Source organism: Strix uralensis, chromosome 4 (genome assembly GCF_047716275.1).
Source record: "Strix uralensis isolate ZFMK-TIS-50842 chromosome 4, bStrUra1, whole genome shotgun sequence".
Lineage (NCBI taxonomy): Eukaryota > Metazoa > Chordata > Aves > Strigiformes > Strigidae > Strix > Strix uralensis.
The window spans coordinates 132,082,808-132,109,886 of NC_133975.1; the positions used below are offsets into that span (position 1 = coordinate 132,082,808).

A 27,079-nucleotide genomic window follows, 5' to 3' on the forward strand; every position below is an offset into this window, starting at 1 on the left:
CCGCCGCCCGCCCTTTTCCCTTCCGGCTGGCGCCTCAAGCGCCCGCGCCTCAGCGGGCCCCGCCCACCGCGCGGCCCGGACCGAAGCATCCCGCCGGGAGGGGGGGGGGCCCTGCCGCTCCCTCCCTCTCCCCACAGCGCGTTCTGCAGCGTCCGGTCGGTACCATTCCCCCCTCCCCCCCCCGCTTCATCCCGCTTCTCACCGCCCAGGCGGGTCGTGACGTCACGGGCTCTCTCCACCAATCCGAGCGCGGCGGCCGCGCTCAAATCCTCTCACGGTTATGGCGGAGCGGGTTGCCGCGCGCGGGCCGTGAGGGGAGGGGGGGACCCTGAGGGGGCTGGCAGCCGTGAGGGGGGCGAAAAGCCGCCTGGTGGGGCCCCGCCGACATGATCGTGACTCCCAGCCGCGTCGCCGCCCGCCGCCAAGGAGAGCTGCCGCTGCGGTCGGTGTCCCTCAGCAGCGTCCCCGCGGGCACGCTGACCTCCCTGAAGGAGCTGCTGAGGTGTCAGGGCACCGTCCAGGCCGCCGCCGAGCCGGCGGACGGCGGGGAGAGCCGAGCCGGGGAGAGCCGAGCCGGGGAGAGCCGAGCCGGGGAGAGCCGAGCCGGGGAGAGCCGAGCCGGGGAGAGCCGAGCCGGGGAGAGCCGAGCCGGGGAGAGCCGAGCCGGGGAGAGCCGAGCCGGGGAGAGCCGAGCCGGGGAGAGCCGAGCCGGGGAGAGCCGAGCCGGGGAGAGCCGAGCCGGGGAGAGCCGAGCCGGGGAGAGCCGAGCCGGGGAGAGCCGAGCCGGGGAGAGCCGAGCCGGGGAGAGCCGAGCCGGGGAGAGCCGAGCCGGGGAGAGCCGAGCCGGGGGCCCGGCGGCTGACGACGCCGGCCCCGGGTGGTGGCTGAAGCGACGGGCCAGCGAGCTTCCCGCCCACGAGTCCCCGGCTAAAATCTTTCATCGGATGAAGTCCAAGGCCTTGCAGCAGAAGCAGGGCGCCGGGCTGCCCGCCGGAAAGGCGCCGCCGAGCACCTGCAGCAGCGACTTGATCCTGACTCCCACCCTGAATCCCGGGGAGCTGGGGCGAAGGCTGAAGAAACCCGTCAGAGCGGAGGGCGGGCAGGGACCCGCCGAGGTGCCCGGTGGGTGCGTCCAGCCGGAGAAAGGTTTGTTCGCTTGATTTTTCAGGGAAAGTTGTCTCGTGTTTAACGTGTAGCTCGGGGTGACTTTCTCTGTATTTGGCTTATGACTCTTCCAGGCTCTGGAAAAGGCAGCCAGCGCGTGTTCGTAGGTGTAAAAACTATTGGTGCCAGTACTGGTTTTCCCCAAGGCGTTTGGGATTTTTTTTTTTAGGAAAAAACAAGTTTGGATGGAAGCTAAAATGTGGCCATAGCACAGCTGACTTCTCTTCCCCTTTCCTTACCTTAGAAGATTCCTTCCTATGGTATTTTCTTCCTTTCTTGCTCAGTCTGGCTTTAGCTACTCCCTCTGTTCCGTTTGTGAATGGGATTGACTCTTTCAGAGGGTTACACTTTATAAGTTAAAAAAAAATCAAACCATTCCTTTAACTATTCCCTACGATCAGTACAGAAATGAGAAAGGCTGGTGGAAGAATTGTTTGGATTTTCAAATCCTTCTGGGGTGTTTCCCTGGGCTGCCTGCTCTGATGGCTTTTCTAGTGCATCCTCTGTTTCTGACTGACGTAATGTGAATTTGCCAGCGCTGTGCCCCCACCTGTAAAGGTGCTGTAGCCGAGGGGGAACCTTCCTTCTGCTTCCTGAGTATCTCTAAAGGTGACAGATAGTTTAACGAGGAAGGTGTCCTGCGGTGCTGCCCTGTTATTCTCATGCTGTGACCACCCGGAGTGGGAGACCAACTGAAATACTGCCTGGTTGAGCAGAAGGGTTATGCTTTATCACTATGTGTGTTCCTGTTTGAAGTGCAGTACTTGGGAATCTCCTGTGGTAAACTTATCCAGTTTTGGGTGGGGGTTAAGACCTACCTGGTTTGTCTGCGTTCATTTTAAGGTATAACTGCAGGAAACTAGGCAAAGTGCTCAGCCTGTCTTATCTGGCCAGCAGCATGGGCAGCTGTACACAGCTTTCACCAGGGGATTGTGGAGCTGTTCTCAAAAGAACTTGCAGTTACGGAGGTGGCACTACCCTCGTTTTATGGTTAGATATGAAAAAGTCTTCCTAAATCTCCCGGCTGTAACATAAAACCACTTGTTGCTCTCAGTATTTCTGCTGGATACAGTAAAAATTAGATGAAACCATTATTATGGTGACTGGAAAAAGGAAAGCACTGCCCCCATTTTTAAAAAGTAAGAAGGAGAACCCTGGGAACTGCTGACCTGCCAGCCTCACCCCCGTGCCTGGGAAGCTCATGGAGCAGATCCTCCTGTGACCTGTGCTGAGGCACATGGGGGACAGGGAGGAGATTTGGGACAGCCAGCGTGGCTGCACCAAGGGCAAGTCCTGCCTGAACAACCTGTGCCCTTCAAGGGTGGAGGGACTGCATCAGGGGACAAGGGAAGAGCTACGGATGTCATCTAGCTGGGCTTCTGTAAGGCCTTTGACATGGTCCCCCACAGCATCCTTCTCTCTCAATGGGAGACATGAATTTGATAGGTGGAAACTGGCTGGACTGTTGCACTTGAAGAGTTGTGGTCAGCAGCTCGATGTCCAAGTGGAGAGCAGTGACGAGTGGCATCCTCAGGGGTCGGGGTTGGGACCAGGACTGTTTAATATCGTCATTAATGACACGGACAGTGGGATCGAGGCACCCTCAGCAAGTTCCCCACTGACACCGAGCTGTGTGGTGCGGGGACACGCTGAGGGAAGGGATGTGCCATCCAGAGGGACCTGGACAGGCTGGAGAGGGGGGACCTGCAAACCTCATGGAATTCAACAAGGCCAAGGGCAAGGTCCTGCCCATGGGTCTGGGCAATCCCAAGCACAAACACAGGCTGGGTGAGGAGTGGCTGGAGAGCAGCCCCAAGGAGAAGGACTTGGGGGTGTTAGTGGGTGGAAAACTGACTGTGAGCCAGCAACCTGCACTGGCAGCCCAGAAAGCCACCCGTGTGCTGGGCTGCACCCAGAGCAGTGTGGGCAGCAGGGCGAGGGGGGGATTCTCCCTCTCTACTCTGCTCTCGGGAGACCCCCCTGCAGTGCTGGGTCCAGCTCTGGGGGCACCAACATCAGAAGGACACGGACCTGCTCGAGTGGGGCCAGGGGAGGCCACGAAGATGCTCGGGGGGCTGGAGCACCCCCCTGTGAGGACAGGCTGAGAGAGTTGGGGGGGTTCAGCTGGAGAAGAGAAGGCTCTGGGGAGACCTTACAGCAGCCTCCCAGGACTGAAAGGGGCTACAGGAAAGGGGGGAGGGACTCTTGATCAGGAGGAGAGGGACAGGACAAGGGGTGATGGTTTTAAACTGAGAGAGGGGAGATTTAGATGAGATCTAAGGCAGAAATTCTTCCCTGTGAGGGTGGTGAGGCCCTGGCACAGGTTGCCCAGAGAATCTGTGGCTGCCCCCTCCCTGGAAGGGTTCAAGGCCAGGTTGGACGGGGCTTTGGGCAACCTGGGCTAGTGGAAGGTGTCCCTGCCCAGGGCAGGGGGGTGGGACTGGATGGACTTTAAGGTCTCTTCTAAACCAAAGCATTCTGTGATTCTATGTTTTTTAGGAAAGGTGAAAGTTCCTAAAGTGTTCTTTCCTTTCTAACAGCAGATTTCCAAAGCTCAACTTTTGCCCTTTCGTCATCACATCACAGGTTGATAATGACTTTTGATCCAATATCAAAGGGGGTTAGTACTGGTGCTACTTGTTAGACCTTACTACTCTGAAACACATCTGATTTGTGGGTACCTGCAAGCTCCTGTTTGCTGTGGGTTGGGTTATGCCCACACATGCAGACACACACCTGAGGGTGTTTCTCACTGATGAAAAGGGAAAGGTTGCAGTGCCCAGCCATCTTGGGAAAGAAAAGAAAACATATTGTTGTATAGTGGAGTTTAATATATTACAAAGTATGTACTTTGCTTCCCCTGACCCCATCATAAAAATATTTTTCTTGCCCAAATTCAAAGATTTTTTTTATTACTATTTTCCAGAACCATTTTGCACCCAGATTCCTGAGAAGCAAACCATGAAAGCACTAGCTGTAGACCCTCTTGTACTGGAATCCCCTCAGAAGTTCTTCCTGCGGATAAAGCGGAAATTGCAGCAGCAGCAGCAGCAGCAGAGAGGTACCCGCTATTGCTCTGAAACACTGTGACAGCTTGTCTTTGGGGTTTCTGCTCTTCCTTGTCATCTCTCGCATGCTTTGGCAGAGTATCATTCTTCTTCCCACTCTGCATGCAGTGGCAAATAGAGGAAGAAACCTGCAAACCTGCCTTTTCAAACCTGGAGATGGCCTTAGGCTTGGTTTAACTATGGTTTAGGGCTGCGGGCTTCTGACCTTGGAGCTTGACATCCTTACTCCGTTTGAGTGCGCTGTCTCCTCTGACAACAAAAGCCATTTGAATGTGAAACTTGGTGGAAAAAAAATCCTAAACCTCTTATTTGCTGGCTCTTTTTTTTTTTTTGGTCCCCCTTAGCTTTTAATACATAATGAGAATTGGTTTGGTTCTATGAGAAGTTCTCCTATATTGGGTTTTTTCCATGTTGTTACTTGACAGTGACCCTGTATATGCTTCTGTCCTGTAATTCAGTTTTGAAAATGCAGGTGAAGAAGATGACACATGCCAAAGTCTTAGTAGTGTTCAACTTCAAACTGAATTTAATTTATCTGAAAACTCAAAACCCAAGGCGTGTAGCTCCCAGCAGAGCAGCAGCATGGCCAGAAGTCCAGGTCTTGAAGTTGGAAGGGTGGAAATATTTGAGATTTTGGGTTTTGTGAAAACAGGTATTTTTATTTTTCTCTGCAAGGAGAATCCATTAAAGAAAAGAGAGGAGTGGTAAAGATCCACTATTAACAGATACGGTGTGCATTGGCTTCGTTTTGGGGGAAAGTGGGATATCTGGAAGTCTGTAACAGCAGGGGTATTGATCTGGTGGTGAGGAAAAGCTACTCTGAAGAAATGCAAAGAGTGACTTGCTGTTAATATTAACAACTGAGACAGGCAGAGCTTTCGCAATTGCAGTGCTAATCAATACAACCTTCTCTTACTAAAAATGGAGCTAACTTTGTGAATGTATTTTGTATTAGTTCTCAAATACCACTAATTTCTTTGTTATTTTTTTTTAATGGGCAGATCCAACACCTCCAAACCCCATCATGCAAAACGTTCCTCCCTCCGCAGCTACGGAAAAGCCGTTAATTGAAGCTGCTATTGCTGAGCAGCTTGGGAATGATCCCCCCAAGCGTGTGGCCTCCGATAGAGAGGATCAGGATAGTTTCTGTGTGGAATTAATGGATACTGATGATGAAATATCTCAAAATACAGTGACTAGTTCTGTGAATTTAAACTCCACCCCTTTAAAAAATGGGGGTCAGTTAGAAGAAAGGGGGAGAAATGGAGAAGCAAAATGTACTGAACTTCATCAAGGCGGAAGAGAGTTGCAGCCAAGCAATAAGCAAGTGCAAGAGGTACTGGAGACTAATCCCCAGAAGCCCTCACAGTGCTTTTGCAGGATGATTCTCTCTTCTCCCAGAGTCAACATTCCGAGGAAGCAGAGGCTGGAAGAAGGCTGTAAGGTCCCTTTGGATAAACCCGATACAGATCAAGCTGCCAGCGAAGCAGACCAAGAGGTGGGAGAACTTAATACTTTAGGGCAGCTGATATATTCCTGTGGGCTGCTCGTAGCTCATGGTTGCGATTTATTTATCTTTTTTCTTGTCAAAAGTAATGAGCGTTCAGAAGAGAGTATTATTTTATTAGATCTTACTAATAAACACTTTTCCATCTAAATTATTTTTTTCCTGTACTCCAAGATGAAAATATTCAGGGGTTTTTTTTGTAGGGTTTTTTTTTGTATAAAAGAAGGGCTTTTGTGTTAGTATTTAGCCATTGTATGGGCTGAAAGCATTCTCTACCTGAAGGAGCCTCCTACCTCATCCCTTCAAGATGTTAATTGCCACATGTTGGTATGATGGACATGAAACAAATTGCTGGCCAATCCAGCTCTCGGCTGCCTACGCAAAGCCAAGGAGGAGAGATCTTTCTGGGCTGTGGGCTGGGGATGGTTCTAAAGTTAATCTGAATCTGTACAGCAGATGGCGAGGGAAAAGTCTTGGCTTTCCTACAGAATATCCAAACTTCTGTAGAGTTAAGTGGGACAAGAATCTTTTTCCTAGGAGACTAGTCTGCAGGTCTTATTTTCAGTTCCGTATATGCCTGGCAGTATTTACAACTTCCTGAATATGTGAAGGAAAGCGGTGTATTTGGAGTGTGCTGCCTTCCTCAGGGATTACCCCAGGGAAGCAGTGGAACGATGCCTTCCCAGGTGGGAGTTTCCTTTGTTCCCTGGAGAAATCTGGGGGATTGCAGTCCTCTTCAGATTAAGCAGGTTAATTGTTTCGTTCTCCCTCACCGTTGTCAAGCATGTTTGATATGTTTTCCTGCATTTAAAAAAAAAATTACCTTTATGATGAGCCTTGATTTAGATAAGGAACAGGTATCTGTTAATATTGAAGATTTGTAGCTGAGTAGAAGATGCCAAAAGGGATGTTGTTACAGATCTGAGCATGGAGTAGGTGCTGGCGCAGACCCTCGGTGTGAACTCTGCAGGAAGATCCTCGGTGGGGTCAAGGTCAAAAGGCTAACATCATTAAAGAAGGGATCTGGAGTTTATTCACTGAAGTTGTGAGGGGAAATAGCGATAGTTTCAGATGTTAAAAAGCAGTTTTCTGAGCAGCTTTTTTTAAAACAAAGTGGCATGTTTTCACACAGAGTTTTCCAAACTGCAACTCAAGCGCAACGGGCTTGCTGGCTGCTCAGTGCAAAATGGAGGTACTGCAGCTGGGTGTGTGTCAGTGCTTGGCAATATCAGATCTAGCCTTTCTAATACTGTCTAAATTTTAGCAATAACATAGCTAATACGTACACTTTTTCATGGATAACTTTTTATGAACAGTAATAGAAGACTGATCACAAAATGTAAGAGGTATGGTGTAGTGTTGGTATTTTTGTGAGGAGCTTTTTGGGTTTCCTAGAGGCCTTGGCCAGTGACTTTGTCTTCTGAAAGTCAACATTCAATTACTCAAAAGTTTCTATAATTTAAATTCCTGACTTCACTTATGCATTAGACTCCAGCTTGATTATGCTTCAACATTTATGTGTATAATGGTTATTTTCAGTTTTTCTGGTCTGGAGGATGGTGTCTAAATATCTTCAAGTTATACAGGAGTTAATTTCTATTTTGCTAATGCCTTGGTGATGTTGCATAGCTTAGTCTAATTTAAAAATGAATTTTTTTTTCCCCTGTAACAGAAAATTGTCTGCCTAACCAATTGGAGAGTTAAAGTGCTGGATGATAATGCTGCAATATGTGTTGAAGGAAAAGAGAAGTAAGAAAAAATTTTCTGATTTAAATGTAATGCAAAACCTGTTGGTGGGCTTTCAGCACCTGAGCTAGGAAGGCTCTTCCATCTCCTGGCTGAGTAGCTCCACCTCGGAGACTCATATCCTTGGAATATCTTGGTAGCTGTTGGAAGCAGCTCCCCACGCTTCTGCCGCTTTCCTCCCCAGCCATGGGAACACTCTGCTTGCACCCTAACCCTTGTCACGGTGCTTACAGCTCTTACTGTTATTTTTTTAAACACAGTTCTCTCTGCCTAAGCACGCTGAGCCCCTTTGCTTCAGAGCCTGCTGTGCTGGTTCCTGGGGGCTGAGGGGTGCTGGGGGAGGAGGAGCCAGGGTTGTCCTGCCTTAGCTGGGCTCAGGTGGCCACGGGAGCTGCACCCTCACAGACCTGACCCTTAGCCTTTGGTAATACAAAGTGATGCTGCAGTTTCAACTTCCTTACCAAGGAAGAGTGAATTCCTTCCTGTTGTGCAAGAGGTAGAGTGCCTGCATGCAGAAAACTACTGTTAAATAATTATTCCAAAGTCCAGTCCTGAGTCTAGTAGATTTCCCCCCCAACTGGTGCTGACTAGGGGTCTTAGGAGCTTCTACTTCATTTCACAAAAATCCTGTTTTGTGGCTGCTTTAAGTCAAACTCGGTGCTGTAGTATTTGCTCCTACAGCTGTAGGGTGAACCACGGCAGCAGCTGATGCACCTGAAAACTGTCTCTGCGGTTTTTTTGGTTATGTTTTTGATCAGCTTGTATTCAAATAGCAATAAGATCAGGAAAACAAGTGTCAGAACAAAGGAGAGGCTTAGCTTGCAATAAAGTTGTTTGAAGACAATGTGAAAATACACCCTTGGAAAAGAGTATTCTACTCTTCTGTGGTTAGTACCTCCCTAACTTAGAGAGGTGGCAGGAGGCTCCATATCCTGTGCTAGGATCTGTAGTAGGAATTGACATTTGTTTCATGGCTGGAACAATTGATCCCCTCACTTCACACCCTTCCCTACCAGCAACATTTTCTCTTTTCACTTGTGTTGGTGTATTTGAAACGTGTTGCTTACGCATGATAGGTTTGATTTGCTTTACAGACCCTCTGAACTGACTGCTGCTGCTGATATTTTATGACAAGTTACACGGTTGAATGTTTTAACTGTCATCTTGGGTTTCAGTCCCTAATACTGATCTGTAGTTTGGTCTGTTGGTTATTGTTGTAAAAGTGTATTTTAAAAAACCCAAAACCCAAAACAAAACAAAAAAACCAACCCCAGCACTCTATGTAGATTTTCTACTTTAATGCTTGGGTCTGTTTTTTATTTCTCATGGAGAAGTCCCTTAATTTCTTTAACAACTCCAATTTTTGCACATGAAGAATGGCTCCTTCTTCAGTTGTTCTTCTCTTTAAATAGGAAGGGCAGAAACAAATACAATCATCCTGGGGAAAATAAACAATTGACCTGTATAATGGTAGTTTTGTAGCTTGCATAATGGTGTCACCGCAGTAATGAGCTGGATGGAGTCCTTTGGTCCATTTTGCTTCTGCAGCTGGATGTCAGGCTGATGTTCTGTGACTCACGTTTGTGGTAGCTGACGTGTTCATTCTGTCTCCTGACCAAGTATTAGATGAGGCCAGAACTGTTTCTCTTCCAAGCTAAGAGAAGAAAACCTAGCACAGCCTGCCAGTGTCTATATTGCTCTGAAAATACGTAATGCTGCCAGTCTCATATGGAATACCAGTACTCTAGTTTTGAATCCTTTTTATGGAAATGCTGTTTTATTTCTATTCTTCGTGTTATCTGTCTTTTCTCAGACATTCAAAAGATGTGTTTCGGTGTAGTAACGCAGTTACGGAACGCATAGCGCGCAACAAAGTGAAGACATCGTCTGGCTGTATCTACTCACTACAGGGAAAGATAAATTCAGTTTTGATGAGAAAGGAAGGTAAGAAGATGATTCTTAATGTAACGTGACAAACCAAGAAGGGCTTTAAATTTATGACTGAACATACTGCTGAAGTGAACGCTTTGTCTTTTCCCGCTAATTGGGCTCAGTGGGTATTCAGCACGTGCTGGGAAGTGACTCCAGCACCAGATTTCTGAAAACTAGCTAATGTTTTAACTGTAGCTGGTGTTTTTAGGGTGCTGCGGGCACAGAGAGGGCTTTCAGCATGTGAAGTTGGCTAGCGGGTACATTGTTTTAAACTGGGTTGCTAAGGTTGCCTTTATGTAATTTTGGTCAGTGCTTTGGCATTTAAATAGTGCAAAGACATTCAAACAGGGATTGTTCATACACTACTGAAATTACTCTGGTGTTTGCATTCCATCTGTGACTTACTATCCAGTAATTAACAACCAGCTCTGCAACGCTACGTGGAATTTCTGTTTGGAGACAGACTAGTTGTGGTGTCAGTGCTTTTTAATTTAGTAAACTGATCCATCTTGAGGGTCTGAGTGGTATGTTATACCAAATCCAGAAAGACTTCCTGCTTCAGATTGTTTTAAAACGTGGAATTTTAAAGGAAATTCAATTTACACACAGAGTTAAAGTTAGTCTAGGCTTTATTCCATTTTTCTTGCTTCACGTGCATCCTCTGTCGTGTTGACTAGTAAAAGAGCTGCCGTGTTAGTGCTCACAGGCAGCTCTAGGAACGTAAAGGTCATCTCCATAATCTTTGAGATGTCGCAGAGATCAGGGGACAGCCCAGAAGACTGGAAGAGGGCCAATGTCACCAATGTCAATGGTGACATCGTCAATGTCTACGAGACAGGCTTAAAGGAGGATCTGGGAAATTACAGCCCCATCGATCTTCAACCTCTGGGAAAATTCTGGAAGGAATCCTCCCGGGGGCTTCAGAAGTCAAATGAAGCACGTGACTGGGAAAAGCCAGCGTGGATTCACCCAGGGCAAGTTGTGCCGACAACCCTGATCGCCTTCCTGCATCTCTCCAAGGTGTCTGATAATGGTTCCCCACAGCCACCCCCTGGAGAAATGGGTGTGTTATGGCCTAGACAAGGGGTCTGGGGGGGGAAACTGGCTGGCAGGCTGCACCCAGAGGGGGTGGGAAATGGCTCCTTCTCAAACTGGCAACCAGTCACAAGTGGGGTCCCCCAGGGATCGGCATTGGGCCCAGCGCTGTTTAATATCTCCATAAGCGATCGGGATGGTGGGATCAAGTGCACCCTGATGGAGTTTGGTGATACCAAACTGAGTGGGGGAGCAGACGCGTCGGAAGGGAGAGTCACCCTGCAGGGAGGCCTGGACAGGCTGGAGGAGTGGGCTGAGAAGGACCTTCTGAAGTTCAACAAGGCCAAGGGTCAGGTCTTGCACCTGGGAAAACATCCAGGAATGCAGCCCAGGCTGGGATCTACCTGCTGGGGAGCAGCTCTGGGGACAGGGACCTGGGGGACAATGAGCCCAACATGAGTGACCAAGGGAGCTGCAACAGCAAAGGAAGGCCATGGGGTGCTGGGCTGCATCAACATGGGCACTGCCAGCAGAGTAAAGGGGTCATTATCCCACTGTTCAGCGCTTGCCAGGCCACACCTGGAATTCTGTGCTCAGTTTTGGTCCCCGCTGCACAAAAAAGCTGTGGCCAGGCTGGAGAGGGCCCAGAGAAGGGCCACAAAGGTGATCAAGGGACTGGGCAGCCATGTGAGGAAAGGCTGAGAGAACTGGGTTTGTTCAGCCTTAGAAGAGAAGGCTGAGGGGAGACCTTATCCCCATGTGCCAGTGTTTAAAGGGCATCAAAGAAGGTGGAGATTCCCTTTGTACAAGGAGTCACATGGAAAAGACGAGGGGTGATGGGTACAAGTTACTCCTGGGGAGATTCCAACTGGACACAAGAGAAAAATTTTTCACACTGAGAACAACCAACCACTGGAATCATCTCCCCGGGGAGGTGGTGGGTTCCCCAACTTTGGACACTTTTAAGATTCAGCCGGACAGGGGGCTGGGCCAGCTTGTCTAGGCCGTGCTTTTGCCAGAAAGATTGGGCCGGATGATCCCTGAGTCCCTTCCAACCTGGGATTCTGTGATTCCATGATCTGTGGCACAGAAGGAATAAACGTTTGCCTTAATACTGACGTGCCTGTGTGTGGGATCAAGGAGCATGTGTGCACTCTTTGCTCTTTCAGGCCTAGCACAAGGCATCCAAAGTTGTGTCTGTGGCTTTAATTTTTTCTTCGCATTTGCAGTACTGGACTGCATTCTGATAAATACCTGACTTGGCTGCTCCTTGAATGTTTTTATTTCCTCTGCTAAATGTTTATGTTTAATTCTGAGATGGAAAAGTTGACAGCAAGAGACTTCTGAGCAGAGTGGCTCAGGTCCTATGGAGGTTTCCTGAGCCCAAGAGTGAATGTGTGCTGGCTCAGTTCCTCTGATCTTCAGACTTGGCACTTATGGCAAAACATCCTTCTCAGCTTCCCCCTCACCTCCCACCATCCCCCAGCACCCGGAGAAACCCTCCTAGGGCTGGTGTGGCAAATACCCTGAGCAGATTCAGTCCTGAGAGATTGAAAAGAGATGTTAAAGACCAGGTGCTGTAGGCAGAGAGGAGGAGAAAGGCCCCAGCTCCAGCCCAAGCTGTGGGTTTCCTGTGAACAGAGCTGCAGCAGCACAGAACTTGTGCCTGGGGGAATCCCTGACCACTGAGTACCCGTCCTCCAAGCCATGAGTGGCGAAATCGCTCATGAAACATGTTGCAGTAAGAGCTGGGCCCTTACCTGCTTCTGCCTTGTTCTCAGAAGGGTTATGAGCACTCTGGGGCTCTGGGTGTGCTACCAAACCTCGTCACTGGTGGTGACACTCAAGGGACAACACAGTGTTTAACTGCATGGGCTCTGCTCCTGGAAAGGTGTTTTCTGGGCCTGGTGTCCCAACAGCCCCGCAGCAGGGATGCTGCACCCAGCCCCCCGAGGTTCTCGTTTCCTTCCAGCCTGTGTCTGTGCTGTGGCGCTTGCTGGGCTCTGCCTGCAGCCCTCCCTGCTGATCGGGAAATACCGAATCCAGTCCATTACAGAACGAACCCATGTGCTGGAATGAAATGCTCCTCCTAAAGCGTTTCACAGGAGCTGAAGGGTGAAGTAACTAGCGTGTAACACTTGTTTCGATACCTATGGGCCCGAAAGGCGCCTGATGCAAAGCTTTCTAAGTTGTTTCCCAAGTCCCTTGCAGTGAAGGAAGGTGGAGTTTGGCATTCCCGTGAGGTAAAGCAGCAGAAGAGGGTAGTAACGCAGGGGTCTGGTGGAGGCACAGATAGGCAGGTACGGGGGAAGGCATCCGCAGCGCTACTACGGGTGGAGTAATGCCTCGCCCTGGGGTAGGAGTTCTTTGGGGCCCCTGGACTTTGGGCTTCTAGCAGGGCTCTTGGGAAGATTGTAACGATGCAAAGCAGTTATGTGAGGAGGAGCTTCTGCAGGTTTAGATATCAACAGAAAATGAGAGGAATAAAAAGAATCCCTTAATGATGGGGGGTGTCGAGCAGTTTCATAAACTTTGCAGAAAAGAATGAGCTGGGAAGCAGCAGCTGTTTGTTGATGTTGCTAAGTTGCATCAGCAGGGTAAGGGTGAGTGCTGGCCCCAAAGCATGTCATAAGGGCTGCAAAATGGGCATCAAAATGATGAAATTCAGCCTTGATAACTGTAAAATGGTGCTAGGGGAAAGCACGGCGTTGCATCTGTCACAGAAGGGGTTCATAGGTTGGTTTGGGAGGGCCCTTTAAAGATCATTAGCCCAACGCCTGCCTGGCAGTACCTGGTGATGGGTGTTGTGAGAGTCTCAGTGGCTGTAAAAACCAAGGAACAGGGTTTGGGGGTTGAGGGGTGGCTCTGTTACGGAGTCAGCTTCACATTCCCCAGCAGTTAAACAACATGAACACTGAAAATGAATGGAGCAAAAGGACTGCAATGGGCTGTAAAGCTGTACAATACATCAACATCCTGAAGCCTGACCACAGCTCTGAATCTTTCCTTCCCTCTCCCTGCAGAAAAACCCCAACAACCTACTCTCAGAAAGAATGCAGAAGAAGTAGGGAATGTGTGGAGAAGAATAATGTGTTTAAAGTTACAAGAGGGCTTTCACAGGGCAGACTAAGTTATGTTTTGGCCTGTGAAATGGGAAACTGGGGAGGAGGTGTGGGAGAGGTTAAAGTAGTAACAAAGGGAAGGGAGATGGTAAATAAAGATCAGTTGTGTGCAGTCTCTTGCAATAACAGAATAAAGGAAATAAAAACCACCTACTAGAGGGGAAATAAAATCTTCTCCATGCTATGTGCATCTCATTTGTGGAAACCCTTGCACAGGATCTTGTAGATGCTGAAGTTTTACATGAGTTCCATGGGAGATGGAGCAATTTCCTGGAAGACAAACTCCTTTAGGGTTCTTAAATACCTAGAACTCAGTGCTGATTTCTCAGTTGGAGGGTGGGAGATTGCTTGGGGGGAATATTCCTCTACACTCGCCTTGCTTCTATATTGCTCTGGCCTCTGCTGTTAGTACCCTTTCCCTGGTCGGGGCTGGGTGGGCTGTTGGTTGTACACTAAATAAATTAATGAAGGAGTGTCTGTCTCATTTCCCATCCTCCTGGAGGAGCTCAGTTCCTGCAACTGTTGGTGCAGGCTGACGTTCAGAGCCTTGGAGCTCTCAGGATTAACAGTTTGTGAATGCGATCTCTTTTCTTGTCTTGTGTGCCTCTTGAAGGCTTCCCAGTAAAGATAACTGCTTCCCAGAATTCCAGCTAACTGGGTGACCACTTAAGCTTCCTTTCTGGCCACGTGTTGCAGACCCCTCTTGCAGAAGTCCATTGCTCGGGGTCAGAGGCTGAACGCTGCTGGTGTTCCAGGCGTGAGCATGGCTCAGCACTGTGGTCCTGCCCCTGCACAGCTCCCATCCTCCTGACGAGAAGGTTACGTGGTGGTGCCCGACGGAGCGTTAAATGTCCAGTGTTTTGCTCAGACAGGCTGGAGCTCAAGGGATGCTTTTTTCCTTCTCTGTTACAACAAAGGATTACATGATACTCTTCCATCGATATTTGGTTTTAGGGTTGTTTTTCCAATTTCAGAGACAAAACTAGAGTCATTATGTTGTATCTGCTACCTGAAGATCTTCTCGGGTTATAATACTGTTGCTAGATACTTTGCACCAGATCCTGATGCAGTTGTTCTTTGTCTAAGCCTCGTGAACGCTCTGTGTGCTCTTGATTGCACAGCTTCTGCAGCAAAGCAAAATAAAGCTTTCTTCCTGGTGGAGTTTCCTGGATATGGTAAGTCCCGAGCAGCTTGGCCCTCACAGGAGCCCGAGAACCTCGGGCGCTCTGAGGGAGTTCTGGTGCTCTGGACTGGGAGGGCTTCTGCTCCCAGTCCCCCAAACTGGAGTGCTGCCTCGGGGTGCTGACACCTGTAACTGGTGACCCCCGGGCTGACTTTTCTGTGAAGTCTGTTGTTCTCTTAAACTGGGGAAACCTGTCTCTCTAGTGTCTGAAGATGTAGTGAGCTTCTGAGGCACTGACAAAAGTGTGGTTGTACTGACTATTATTTCTGCCCTTTCTGATGGAAAGGATTGCTCAGCTACCGGTAACGCTACTTTTATTTCAAACAGGATTTCCCTACTATTTCATCAAAAAATTTGCACATGGGTTTTCCAGAAAGTGGAAGAAATATGTTGAGGAGTTTCTTGAAGAAAAAAAAAGGTAATTCCTTTGGGGATTCTGTTTTATTGCAATGTTCTTTTAAGTATTTATTGAGATTTTGCTTTTTAAGAATATTATGCTAGAGGAGTATAAAAGATTGTAGATGTGTGTGTTCTGTGTGATGTGTCTGTTCCAGACAAACACTGGTCGCTCCCTCGGAAGGGTGGCCAGGAGGAAAGGGCTTCACTGATTCTGTGCTCGCCCTCCTCTGTTGGGCTCTGGCCCAGCTGAGGAGAAGACTGAGTTTACGTAGGTTAATGTGTTAAAGGACAACTGCTTCAGGTGTTTATGATTTCTTCTGTTAAACTCCAAATCATTAGGAAAGAAGGAAAACAAAATACTGGTGAGAATAAAGAGAGTGGCTCAGTGGTGCGTACGGACGTGTTGAAAAACGCAGAAGATTCAGCGAGAGGTGTACGGAAGCCTGAAACCAGAAACAACACCACCTATGAAGTATTACCGAAGAGTCATGAAAATACTTGTGGGTATTTAATAATCCTTTTCTTCAGAAAAAAGTGGGGGTCTTTTTGAGAGCTGTTTTCCCCAGAAAAAGATACCTTAGTACCTGTCTGGTTTGTGTCTTGTTAATTAGGCTGTAGGGAGGAAGTAACACACCTCTTGTCAGGTGAAGTTTTTGTTTGTGCTCACTTAGGCTGCAATGATCAAAAGCCTTGTTTCTTTATTTCTGGTTTGCTGATGTGCAACAGCTACGACATGAGTGTTTCGGGGCTGTCCTGAGGGTGAAAGAAGCTGCAGTCTGTTTTGGTCCGTAGTAGCTGGAGGCAGTGACTCCAGAGGTGTTTATTCTGACAGCAAGCTGGACTTAACTTTTTTCCAGTTGCTAATTTGCATAACGTACTCTCTCCTCAGTCCTTCCAGGACGCCCAGGGGAGTGAACGCCTCCGCAAGGCCCCGTCCCTGGGGCTCCCCCACTGCAGCGCCCACCCCCTTTTTTAGCTGGGTCAGTTTAAACTCACATCAAGACCTTGAGCAGGTTTGTTTTATGGCATCTTAACGTTTTTGCCACAGTTGAGGCACAGTGATGACAACTGGGGATGGATGGAATTGGTTGTGGAAAGGTTCCTTACGCTGGCTTTGTTTCCAGAGGAGATGGTTGTGAAGCCCAGGCCTCAGGGACCCCCTGGTGTTTCTTTGCTTTGGAATGCAATCCTGGCTTTGTTAGGGATGCAGTAGCTTTTGGTTTTAACTTTCACTGCTTTTAATATCTTGTCAGAGGTTCCTGTAGTGCTTTGGCCAAACTTCTTTCTACTCTTTCTTAATACTATAATCAGATTTTCTTGCTAACGCTGTAAAAGCTGTTTTATTTTTTCTCTCATTAATTAGCATTTGTTCAGTGTGACAACTTTTCTTTATCACTCGACTTTCCTACATGACTTTGACAGTATTTTTAACCTTGTAAACAAAGTAAAAAGTTCACCAAAGTAGCTTTTACAGTTTGTGAATCAGATTAAGGTAGGCTTGTTCCTCACCCGAACGCTTTTCAAAGAACAGCGTAACATGGCGGTAAGTTTTACGTTTTCCATGTAGTCAGTGCAGATGACCTGGTTTAAACACAAGATGGCTCCTCCGCTTGTGAAGTCTGCAAGGGTGAATTTTCAACAGAGTATTTTGGGCAAAACTATATTTCTTCATTTTTTCTCGTAGATACGCCGCCAAAGCGCAGTTCCATCGTGAATAACTCAAATGGAGTTTACACCCGTAGTGGCCGTCTCGTTAAACCACCGTTAAATTTCTGGTGTGGGCAACGAGAGATTGTTGATCACAGACTAGATGTTACTCTAGAGCAAGGTGGCACGGATTACCTGAGCATGGTAAGAGTCCTCTGCATATTGTTATGTAAATGTGTGTTAAATGTAATGGAGAAACTTGCCTAGGTACCCAACAGAAAGAGGGCAGCTCTTACCAAGTACCTGAAGAGGCAGGAAATCTTGAAAACATCATAAAAACCTTTTAAAACAAACAAAAAGATAGTCTGAGTCTCTGTCTTATCAGATGATTGTTGTCTGTAAAATGGGGATCATGGGGAATTACTTCTGGGAAAATAAGTTGGGCTTTTTTTTTTTTTTTGAAAGATAAATGTATGAAACAGGAAGTGCAGGTTTGGGTCACAGAGGCTCCTGGGGGAAGCATTTTCTGTCGTACTGTAACGCTGCGCCCGTGCCGCGGTGTTTGGTCGCAGAGGGGCTGCCAGCGCTGCAGGGGGGGTCTGGGTCCCTCGGGGCTGTTCCCAGGTCTCCCCTTCCTCTGCAGGGTGTCACCAGGTGTCCTGACCTCTCCAGGTCACCACCCCAGCTGTGCTGCTCTTATGACACTTCGAGCAATCTGATGATATTCTGATAACCAGTGAAGGAGAGCAGCATTCTTTGTGGTAGTTGTGAGCTTTTTTTTTTTTAATCTCTCTCAGATTAGTCGGTTTATGGAATGGGGGCTGTACTAACCCCCGCCAGCAGCACAGTGTATGTCTGATTTACCGCCAACTCAAGCAGTTCTAGGCCTTCAGATTTTACCTTGTGTTTAGAATACTTAAATTTAAAGGGAGCCAGGCTAAGTTGCTTTGGTTTCATGCCTTTGCACAAACCCCTGTGTTCATCCAATAGGATTTAGTAGATACTGGGCAATGTAGGCAACACTTAAATCTACCAATTCTGTAAACGTTTGGCTTTTTCAGAGCTGGCGTCGGTAGGCCTGCTATGTAATCTCTTGCAGAAGTTTAGATTAAATTGTTTTATTTTGAAGATGTTTAGTAGTGAAAAATCCCGAAAAAAGACCAGTTCCATCTTTAAGAATACAAGAACCGAAGTAATGAAGGCAACAAAAGAAACGCCAAAAAGCCAAAGTAAAGGTAAAAAATTTTTTCTGTTTTTCTTTTTTTAACGTTCTTGACTAGAATCAGCAGGATTATGAGTTGGGTGCCGGAGCAGTATGGTGATGTCCTGTTAATGCAGAGAAATTATTTAAATCTTTTAATGGTCGATTGCTTCTTCTATGAAGAATTACCAGAGTAGCGTTAAAGCCTGGTTTTACAGTTCCAAATACAAACTATGTTTGTAAATCCCTTCTTTATTTACATAACATGCGGATTTCTTGCTGGAAATTGAAATGAAAGGATTACGATTTTTTTGAAGTTTCTGCTTCTGTACTTTGGATCTCTCAACACAGCTATTACAGGTGACTTCAGAGAGCCTGAGGAGAAGCGGAGTTCACCCCTCCAGCGAGCTGCGGCTCTGCCTTTACTTTTTAAGCTGGATGAATTAAAATAAGTGAAATGCCCGTGGTGGCAAAAAAAGTGTATTACCAGAGTTTTAAAACTTCTGTTTTCATAAAATCTGGGAAATAATAGAACCCTGGAAACAATATAAAATATAAAGCAGAAGTTTCTCTTTTAAAGCAACCATAACGTTTCCTGCGGCAAAGCTACTGGCAGCGCAAGCAGAGCTCTGGGGACATCAGCATTTGCTCCATCAGTCATAGCGATTTAGCAACTTTTTCTGTTTACTATTTTTTTCTCTATCTGCTTGATACTTTCACGTTTTGTAGCCTTGACAGTCGTGGTTCTTTCAGTCTCCTGGAGGCAGCCTGTGATGGGAGCGTGCTGGGCAGGAGCGGGCCCCCCCACTGTGCTCCCTCGGAGCCTGGCCCAGGGAGTTCAGGGCTTAGAGCTGGTTTCATCCTGCCTGTTCTCTGTGAGGGTCATGTGTAAGTGGAGTTTCTCTGCTTCTTGACTGCCCGCTGGGACGTGTCTGTAGCATGTTGCCTCTCGCTCCTGAAGAATTGAACCCCAAATCAGTAGGAGGGTGTGTGCGAGGGCCTCGTGTTCCCTCCTGAGGTGCACGTACGGGACGGGAGGTGGGGCTGCCTCGGGAAGCTTCAGGAGGTGCCAGCTGTGCTCAGTCATGTGTGGTATGTTCTGGTACATGGTTTGTGTCAGCACTAGCGTGGCCAGCAGGGACAGGGAAGGGATCTTACCCCTCTACTCGGCACTGGTGAGGCCGCACCTCGATTCCTGGGTTCAGTTTTGGGCCCCTCACTCCAAAAAGGCCATTGAATGACTCGAGCGTGTCCAGAGAAGGGCATCGGAGCTGGTGCAGGGTCTGGAGCACAGGTCTGATGGGGAGCGGCTGAGGGAACTGGGGGGGTTTAGTCTGGAGAAGAGGAGGCTGAGGGGAGACCTCATGGCCCTCTACAGCTACCTGAAAGGAGGGTGCAGAGACGGGGGATGAGTCTCTTGAGCCAAGGAACAAGCACCAGGACAAGAGGGAATGGCCTCAAGCTGCGCCAGGGCAGGGTCAGACTGGCTCTTAGGAAGTATTTCTTTGCAGAAGGGGTTGTTGGGCGTTGGAATGGGCTGCCCAGGGCAGGGGGGGAGTCCCCATCCCTGGAGGGGTTGAAGAGTTGGGTTGACCCAGCACTGAGGGATCTGGTGGAGTTGGGAACGGTCAGTGTGAGGTTCATGGTTGGGCTGGAGGAGCTTCAAGGGCTTTTCCAACCGAGATGATTCTGGGATTCTGGTCACGTCAGGGACATCCCCTGACAGCAGAAACAGGCTCATAGTTACCTGCCAGGTCAACTTAACGGGGCAGGGCTGGGCCGTGCAGAGCACGGTGAGATGTTCCCCAGCATCACCGCTTTCCCTCCCTGCTCGGTGACACTTTGCTGTGTTTTGGAGGGAAGCAGTGCTTGTTTTATTTTTGTATCCCAACATGACCATTCAACAAAACATCTCCCTGTCCCGAAGAACTCTGGTGTTCCATTAATGCGGGGAGAGGCTTCTAGGGACACAGGGAGCTGCACACCCACGGGCGCTGCTCCCCCCTTCCTACAGACCGCGGCAGCAGAGCCGAGCTCAGACCCTCCCGGGCGTGGGACACCTCACATCCTGCAGCAGGCTGGGCTCTGCTCCTCTGAGACCACAGGAATGACTTGTGTGTCATATGATACTGCCATCATCTCTTTCAGGGAAAAACAATGAACAAGGAGTAAATTCCAAAAGAGAAACCACATCTGCTGGAAGCAAGGTGGCCAGGCGCTTCATTTCAGATGACGATGAAAGTGATGGTGCAGTCAATAGTATGAAAAGTAAAAAGCAGCTTTCCATTCAGATGACTCCCTTAAAACCTGAAATACTGAACAAATGTAACAGCAGAATCCCAGGAATGAGAAAGGAAAAGAGAAAAACAGAATATGGAGAACTGACTATGTATCAGCAGGCTTACAAGTGCTCCTTAAGGTCAGCCAAACGACTCCAGGACAAGCCTTCAACAGAAGAATTGTCAAGCAACGATGAGGAAGAGGAATCCAGTGAAGATATCCCACTGTCTGTCAAAAGGAGAAATAAACCTCTATTAAAACGAGAGACTCAAAAATTTCAGTCTTCCTCCAACTCTAAAAGTTCAGAGAATGATGCAAACAAGGTGTCGTGTGAACAAAGGAAGGTAAAACACCCTCGTGCCTCTCACAATGTGCCGTCAAGGCAAAGTTTACCCGAATCCACCAATGATTCTGGTTTACTTGAAGGAAAAACACCTTCTGATGAGTCTAGTACTTCCCGGCTGGGAATGAGGACAAGAAGCAGAAACAACACTCCAAGGTATTACCTTGAATTTGACACTGAGTCCGAAACCAGTGAAGAGGAATATCCCGTCAAAAAAAAGCATTCCAAAGTATCTGATAAAAACCCAAATTGTAAAATTTCTAATACTGCCAAGTCTTCAGCAGCAAAATCAAGAGAACCTGAGAGGGAAAAGGTGCAGAAATCTCTAGAACTTTTTCCAAGGACAACTGACGATTGGTCTGAAAAGGAATTGCAGAAGCTCTACAGGCAAGTGGCTGTGCTGCCTTCGCAGGGCAGAGCTGCCCTCAGGCACCGGGGGGGCTGGGGTGGCCTGCGTTTGGATTTTTCAGATTCAGTCTCCTTCACGTTACTTTAAAGGTTTCCTTTGCGTTTTAGTGACCTCTTAAAAAAAATAAATTTTGTTAACAAATTAAAAAGTAATGAAATAAAGGAGACAACTGAGTATTTTCTAAAATGATGGTAGATGCCTGAGCCTGCAGCAGCCCCTAATGCTGCCAAGTGTACAGTGAGAGGAACAGGGGTGTGAGGCAAAAGGTTGGGCATCTCCTCCTCTACCTATCGAAATCACGTACTTCATGGTGTTAAAAGTGATAAATGTTCCTGTGAGTGGAACTGAAAAACGTGAGTGGGTAAACAATACGGTAAAAGCGTTTGTATCTATGACTCAGTAAGTCGGAGGTCACATGTTCTCTCCCCTAATAGAGTAAAATGTTAAACGTGACCTGCTTCTGTATTTCAGTTTTGCAGAGGCGAGATTAACTGCAAGAATGTTTAATTAACGCATCGTCCAATTACTTAAACTGCTGGGCAGCATTTAATACGTACATTAAGTCATAAACCAGCCACGTTTGGTTTTGTTTCTTTTAGATGAGAATGACAAGGCCTGAGGTGGTGTCTGGGGTGGTGGGGGGCCCTGCTGCAAAGGAGGACAAGGTTTCTCTTGTAACGGGGCTGTTTGCTTAGGGCGGTGCCAATCACGCCGCGTGTTTTAAGCATGTGGCTTTGCTCTCTCGGCAGGGCCATCGCCACCTTCCCCAAGCACAGGAGCGGCTTCTGGGTGGAGGTGGCCATGGCCGTGGGGTCCCGCTCTGCCCAGGAGTGCCAGCAGAAGTACGTGGAGGAACAACAGGCCAAAGGTTCCAAAGCCCACACCAAGAAGACTGCTGTTTCGGGCAAAGCAGAACTGAGAGGTACGGACATCGTGATTCTGGGTATTTTGTTGTCTTTAAATAATTTTCAACTCGGTGTTTATTATGTAATGAGAGATACAGACATAAGCACACGTCAGGGTCTGGCAGTGAAAGTTATCCCTGTAGTATAAAGGTTTGTTGCAGAGCTCAGAGGACGTCATAAATGACTGAAGTAATGCGAAAGGGTATTTTTAGAGGTTTCTAGTTTTCTTTCTTTCTAGTCTTCTTTCTTGGAAGGCTTAAACTGGCCGTGCTGCTTGAGGGAATGTAGTGATTTGTATCTCCCGGGGCTCCCGGAGGCCTGGTATAACAGGCTGCTCGTAGGGCAAGCGGGGATCTGGGGTGCTGGGACACGCCAAGGGCGATGCGGAGTAGGAGCAGCGGAGTCACGTCCTCTGGCGTCTGGCACCGATGTGCCTGCTGGTCATTTCCGAGGTCAGTAACTCGTGTTCACGGAGAGCACACGCGCCCTGGAGAGGAAGGCACAGGATGCTCAGCCCGGTTATTTAACAGCGAGGTTACAGTGACACAGTAAGCGCCGAGGTGAGCAGAGCCACGGGGCAGCGGCTCCTCCAGCCGGCAGAGACGACTTCGGGGATGTTTCCCGGTGGTTAAAGCCACGTGTCAGTCTCCGCTGACTGAAAACATTAAAATCACATTAAAAACGAGGAGCAGCGGCCGCTCGTGGTCCTGGGTGTCAGGCGGGAGCGCTTGGCTCCAGCTCTGCAGCCCCCAAAGCAGGACAGAGCCGGCGGTCTCAGGTTTCCCGGCCCCTGAAGTCGCTGAACTGTGACTGCACAGCCTGAAAAAGCAGCAGATTGAGGGTTCAGGTGCAGGACAATGCACTTGATCTTTACTTGAATGTGTCTTTGAAATGCTTGTTGCAGTTACAGAATTTGTGGGAGAATCTGCTGGGCGTCGCTTTTGTAATGAATTCCATAGCGGTGGTCTTGCTGTCGAGTGTTTGGCAGAAACCATCTTATTTTGACTGTTAGTGTGGTATCAAAATTACCAGCACTTCTGTGATTTTGCCAGCTTCTCCTGCTGTTGGCGGTTCGTTTCTCCGCTGCCGATCTCCCGTAGTGAGTTTTTTCCCCATTTCAGGCTGACGTTTGACACCCCCAGCCAGCAGCTCGGCAGAACACACAACCATTGTGGTTCGTGAGCATTCGTGAAGGGTCAGTCTGCCACGGTGGATTCAGGACAGCAATGTTTGGGACCTCTTGGAGTCCCCCGCGCCTTTGGAATACCCCGACACACTGAAATGACGGTGGCAAAGCAAAGGACTGTGTAATTAGTAAACAAGGATCTCCCTTGGCAGTGAGGAGCGTTCGCTGCCTTTCAGTGGCCGACTGTGGCCCATTAGCAATGAATTGTAGTGTAGAAATACTTTATTCTCCTGAAAATCTGTGAGCTGTGGATTAATTCTGTTTACTTGACTGTCTGCGTAAGCAGCTGATTTCAGTTTCTGTCTGCCGATGAGGATACTAGGCAGATGTTCCTCTGAACTTGCCCAGCGCTTAACGTGTAGCGGGAAGCAGAGGTCAGGAAGGCCCCCAGTGCCAGCGGTGACGGGGTCCTTCCCTTCCTTCCAGGAGGGTCAGTGCCTCCTCGTGTATCCCGTTTGTGGAGGACATGCCCGTGTCTGCCATGGTGGCAGAGCAGCGTTCCCTGAACGACGGGCGGGCTCTGGGGGCAGCAGAGCCTTTGTCTGGGCGCTTTGTGGGTGATAACTTGCAGGGCTTTTGTCTCCTAACTGCAGCTGCGGGGATAATTCTGTTAAAATCCCAATGAAACATCTGACCTGTGACCCTGGCGAGGGCAACGTACAGCTCTAGAGGAAGCTTCCAATTGAGGCGTGGTAGAGAAATTCTTTTTGAAAGCATAAATTGTGTAAGAACTCAAAGGCTCACAAAGAAGCCGCATTTCCACAAAGGAGAGCCTGGGCTCTGTCCCACCAGCACTGATTGTAATTAGCCAGTTGTAAAACCTCGCTACGTCGCTGATGTGTTTTCAATTCCTGTTTCCATTCACGTAGATAAGAGGGAGCTGGCCACGGTAACCGCCAAGGTGGGCACCTTCAAAAGAAAGCAGCAGGTGAGAGATTTGCTGGACCGTTTGCCGAAGGACAACCATGATGACGTGTTCACCGCCACGCCCTTTCAGAACAGAAGAGTGAAGGTAAATCTGGGGAAACGGTGCACGTGAGCGCACGCCGATCGGGTCGGCGGCTCGAGGGGGTGTTCCAGTTGCTGGTTCAGTCCTGTCAGTCAGATTTTGTGCATTCAGGGGAAGAGGCTCGTTTCCTGGACAGGCTATTGCAGCCCTTGGGTTGCCGGCAGCGAGGACGCGCAGAAGGGGGCTTGTGCCGAGGAGCCTCAGGCTGAGCGGAGCATGTAAAACCAGCCTCGCCCCCAATGCTTGGTTTTACTCTGTCTACATCTCCCCCTTTTGAGGTTTCTCTGGGGAATTTGGCTGTGAAGGAATGGAGCTGCGCACCCTGCAATCCGCCCTGCGCTTCCCTCGAAGATAATTCATCCTTTAGACCCATTCCTTAGACCGAGGCAAAGGCCACGACTTGGCCCTCAGGCTTTCCCTGGATGGATGATTTGAGGCATTAACACTTCCAGTTCCTCACACTGAGTAACCCCAAAATCCTCCTCCTGAGTAGTAACGTCTGCTTCAAGGTTGTCACTTTAATCAGAAACTATTTATTGAATGTGTAGCAGCAGCCAGAAAGCACCAGGAGGACGTTGGGCAGCGAGGGGAGGGGTGTGAGGGGTACGACTGAGGCTGTGTTTGGCTGCTGCACAGAGCCCTCGCTCGCCCGCCCTGGGCTCTGTGTCTTGGGAGAGGACAGAATCCCAGAATCATCTGGGTTGGAAAAGCCCTTGAAGCTCCTCCAGTCCAACCATGAACCTCACCCTGACCATTCCCAACTCCACCAGATCCCTCAGCGCTGGCTCAACCCAACTCTTCAACCCCTCCAGGGATGGGGACTCCCCCCCTGCCCTGGGCAGCCCATTCCAACGCCCAACAACCCCTTCTGCAAAGAAATCCTTCCTAAGAGCCAGTCTGACCCTGCCCTGGCGCAGCTTGAGGCCATTCCCTCTTGTCCTGGTGCTTGTTCCTTGGGTAAGAGACTCATCCCCCCTCTCTGCACCCTCCTTTCAGGGAGTTGTAGAGGGCCATGAGGTCTCCCCTCAGCCTCCTCTTCTCCAGACTAAAGTGGGGGGGGGGCGGGGCGGGGGTGTCAAAAACCGCAGCTGAAGTGCCTGAGGAGGGGAGAGGGCTCTGTTCTCCTTCCCATGCCCTGAGCAGCCCAACGTCCACAGACTCGCATTCCCGAGGGCAGGTCACCCATTGCTCTGATCAATGTGGCTTTGTAGTTGCCAACGTTCCGGCGAAGCCGAGACGACGACGATGACGATGACTTTGCGCTTACGGACAACCCCATCACACCCTCCTCAGCCGCCTTCCCTGCCATGAAAACCCCCCAGTGTGAGCACATCAGCCCTGGGATGCTGGTGCCCATCAACAGGTAGGACACATGCTCCCGAGCTCCCCCCCTCTCTTGTGGGATCCCAGATTAGTTCCTGGGAAAGCTCACGCCTGGGACTGGGTACTCCCGCTCCCGCAGGATGGGCAGCTCTTGGGAGGGAGCAACTCGGGCCTCAGCTACGGTTTCACTGCTCGTTAACCCAGTTGCTTCAGTTTTTCCTGAAATAAACTGGAATCAGCCTGAAACCCACAGCCTTGTGTGGAAGGGAGAGGAACCCAACGTCACCCAGGGAGGTGGAGAACCTCCACCCAATGCTTGTGTTAAGCTTTCCTGATTAACCACTCCTGTGGTGTTACATTAGTTGACCAACACCTGTTTCTAACGGCCACGCTAATTGTCCTTCTCAATTAGAGCTGAAATTAAGGCCTAAAGCCCACACATCCTCTCACCCCACAGGAAGGACTATGACAGGCATGTCTGCAGGCTGCAGAAGACAACGCGGGGCAGCCGAGGCACCTGGGACAAGGTCAAGAAGAAGCCGGTAAGGCTGCTTTCCCCGGGCGCGGCCAGACCTGACTTAACGCAGCAAAAGAATCCCAGGGTGGAAACCAGGAACCCTCCCCCACTTCTCCCCCACTTTTGTATCCACTTCTCTCAGAGAAGAGGGTTTTTTTGTTAGAAAAGAGCTATTTCTTGTCAGGATTGAAGACACTAATTTTTTCAGGATTTGGAACTGCTTTTGATCTTTAGGTACATTAAGTTCCTGCTGTATTCTGTGCAGTGGGAAACAGTAAATCTCACCAGGACCAGACCCTCCCTGGATTTATGTATTTACTCCCCCAGCATCCCAGATTTTTTAATTCCAGCTTTCCCAGGAGAGGCCGAGATCCGGCCGGCTCCCCTCTAGGGAAGCGTTTCTGGCAGCTGAGCGGTTTGAACGTTCGGTGCCGGCGCGGCGGCTGGATCCCCGTAGGCTGAGCCTGGGCCAGGCTGCGGCAGCGGCCTAAGCCCAGCCTTTCTCTCCTCCGGCAGGCCGGGGGTGTGCTGGGAACGCCGGCCTCACGTGCAGCCCGTCAGGATACAAGTGAGTGCTCGTTTCCCTCCTGCCCGTGTCTGGTGACTCCGCTGCAGTTTGAACCCCCTCCGAAGGGGTTTGGCCCTTCCCAGGCGCCAGTCACACACTGACCCCCCCTTTCTCTGATTGCAGGGGGCCCCCAGAGCTCGCTCGTGGGGAAGCTCTTCACAGCCGAGGCAGCAGACTCGTCAGACGACGAAGAGCGGGACGACTCCGATTCTTCCACTTAATGAACTTGGTGGGTTTTATTAGTTCAGCGCTTCTGCGCCTTCCGGGAGGAGCAGAGGGGTTGGGCGCCCCTCGGGGAAGCTCCTGCGACACCGAGGGATCTGCCCAGACGCCCCCGCCCACGGCACTTTTATCTGGTTTATGAACACCAGCCCCCTCGTGCCGCTGTCACCATTTCTCGTGTGCGCGAAGCGGCACTTTCCGGCCCCGGCTCCTCCCTCCCCTGCCCCGTGTCCCCAGGGGGAGGAGGTACAGGGATACCAAGTACTGGCAAGTTTTGATTTTAAGCTAAAATGTCTCTGAAATAGGGCTGTCC

General features: G+C 49.4%; 1 protein-coding gene across 1 annotated transcript; it reads left to right on the forward strand.

The window, feature by feature from the left end:
* The first annotated feature begins 386 nt into the window (after nucleotides 1-386).
* Nucleotides 387-27,008, forward strand: MIS18BP1 (MIS18 binding protein 1). The gene is made up of 17 exons (XM_074864979.1): nucleotides 387-1,146; nucleotides 4,091-4,225; nucleotides 5,234-5,730; nucleotides 7,412-7,488; nucleotides 9,299-9,429; nucleotides 15,085-15,175; nucleotides 15,496-15,656; nucleotides 16,841-17,007; nucleotides 17,933-18,038; nucleotides 20,153-21,014; nucleotides 21,786-21,979; nucleotides 23,997-24,139; nucleotides 25,348-25,499; nucleotides 25,917-26,134; nucleotides 26,368-26,391; nucleotides 26,437-26,544; nucleotides 26,668-27,008. Exons 1-17 carry the CDS (start codon nucleotides 387-389, stop codon nucleotides 26,763-26,765), a joined length of 3,924 nt encoding a protein of 1,307 aa, XP_074721080.1. The 3' UTR covers nucleotides 26,766-27,008.
* The last annotated feature ends 71 nt before the right edge of the window (nucleotides 27,009-27,079 follow it).

What these genes read in the sequence shown, in the direction of transcription:
- MIS18BP1 (XM_074864979.1), top strand. Translation starts at nt 387, where the DNA reads ATGATCGTGACTCCCAGCCGCGTCGCCGCCCGCCGCCAAGGAGAGCTG. An exon ending in TTTCTTGAAGAAAAAAAAAG is followed by an intron (nt 15,176 to 15,495) that starts GTAATTCCTTTG and finishes CCAAATCATTAG; the next exon opens with GAAAGAAGGAAAACAAAATA. An exon ending in GCGTTTCTGGCAGCTGAGCG is followed by an intron (nt 26,392 to 26,436) that starts GTTTGAACGTTC and finishes TCCCCGTAGGCT; the next exon opens with GAGCCTGGGCCAGGCTGCGG.